Here is a 931-nt window from a genome sequence, read left to right on the forward strand (position 1 = left end):
CCCGCCTAACTTCTCTCCCCTTCCACCCAGACGCTTAAAGTAGACCTAATCATCGTGTCCCCTTTTCTTCCAGCCATATGTTCCCTTTTTACAGCCCACGCTTTGGATGTTCCCCTCTTGAGCGAGGCATGTTCCCCTCACCTTGTATTCTGGCAGTTGCTTTGGGCCTTTGTACACTACGCCCTCCTCCCCTCTTCTCAGCTTGACCAGGAGGGACTCCATTTCTCCCATCTGGAACGTCAAAGCGCATTGCTGCTCGTCAAAGGGGAACCGTCTGAGGTCGAACTGGCACTGGTGAGAGATCGTGACCTCCTGACGAAGGGAGAGGCGGTTGTCCTTCCCGAGATATATTGCGGCTACGGGAATAAGAAGAGGGATGGAGGCGGTAAGGGACGGTGTGGAAAATGTGGAAGTGATGAGGGAGATTTTGGTAGTGTAAATAAAGTGAGGGAGTTAAGAGGAATGGGAATGCATGGTGAGAATGAATGCTAGTGTGGAATGGGTAACGTGTAAGTGATACAAGCGAATAACGACCATTGTTGAAATTTGTGGTTACTTTCACCGAATATAAACTATTCAACCATCTCTCAAAGTATATACCCATGAAGCTATTTTCAGATGTACCCTGCGAAGCGTGAGTCTGCGAATTCAGGGCAACCCTACCTTCTTTGACTCTGGTGTCATCGTCCGGAAGAGGTTCAGATTCCTTGACGACGACCAGAGCAGCCCGGCGCTCGTTGAAGTCCACCTGACTGCCCGTGTCGTCCGTGATGACCAAACGAGGCTGCCACATCTGAGTCCTGTCCTGCACCAGGTTCCTACTCTGCTGCTCCTGAAGATTAAAGTACTGGAGTCTGGAGTCCACCCACTGCAGGACGATGATGACGTCCAGAGCAAGCTTCTGCTCCAGGAGGCTCAGCGTGCGGACGGC

The 931-nt window shown here is 51.6% G+C and overlaps 1 protein-coding gene across 1 annotated transcript in view; it reads right to left on the bottom strand.

Moving 5' to 3' along the window:
• Positions 1 to 899, bottom strand: part of LOC119585475 (gamma-aminobutyric acid receptor subunit beta-1-like) — a 2,849-nt gene extending 1,950 nt beyond the window's left edge. The window contains exons 1-2 of the mRNA XM_037934120.1: positions 664 to 899; positions 142 to 356 (exon numbers count right to left, since the gene is read on the bottom strand). Coding sequence (XP_037790048.1) covers positions 142 to 356; positions 664 to 793 — 345 coding nt within the window. The 5' untranslated portion in view covers positions 794 to 899. The remainder of the gene's footprint in view (positions 1 to 141; positions 357 to 663) is intronic.
• Between the last annotated feature and the right edge of the window lie 32 nt (positions 900 to 931).

The sequence above is a fragment of the Penaeus monodon genome, chromosome 19 (assembly GCF_015228065.2).
Source record: "Penaeus monodon isolate SGIC_2016 chromosome 19, NSTDA_Pmon_1, whole genome shotgun sequence".
Lineage (NCBI taxonomy): Eukaryota > Metazoa > Arthropoda > Malacostraca > Decapoda > Penaeidae > Penaeus > Penaeus monodon.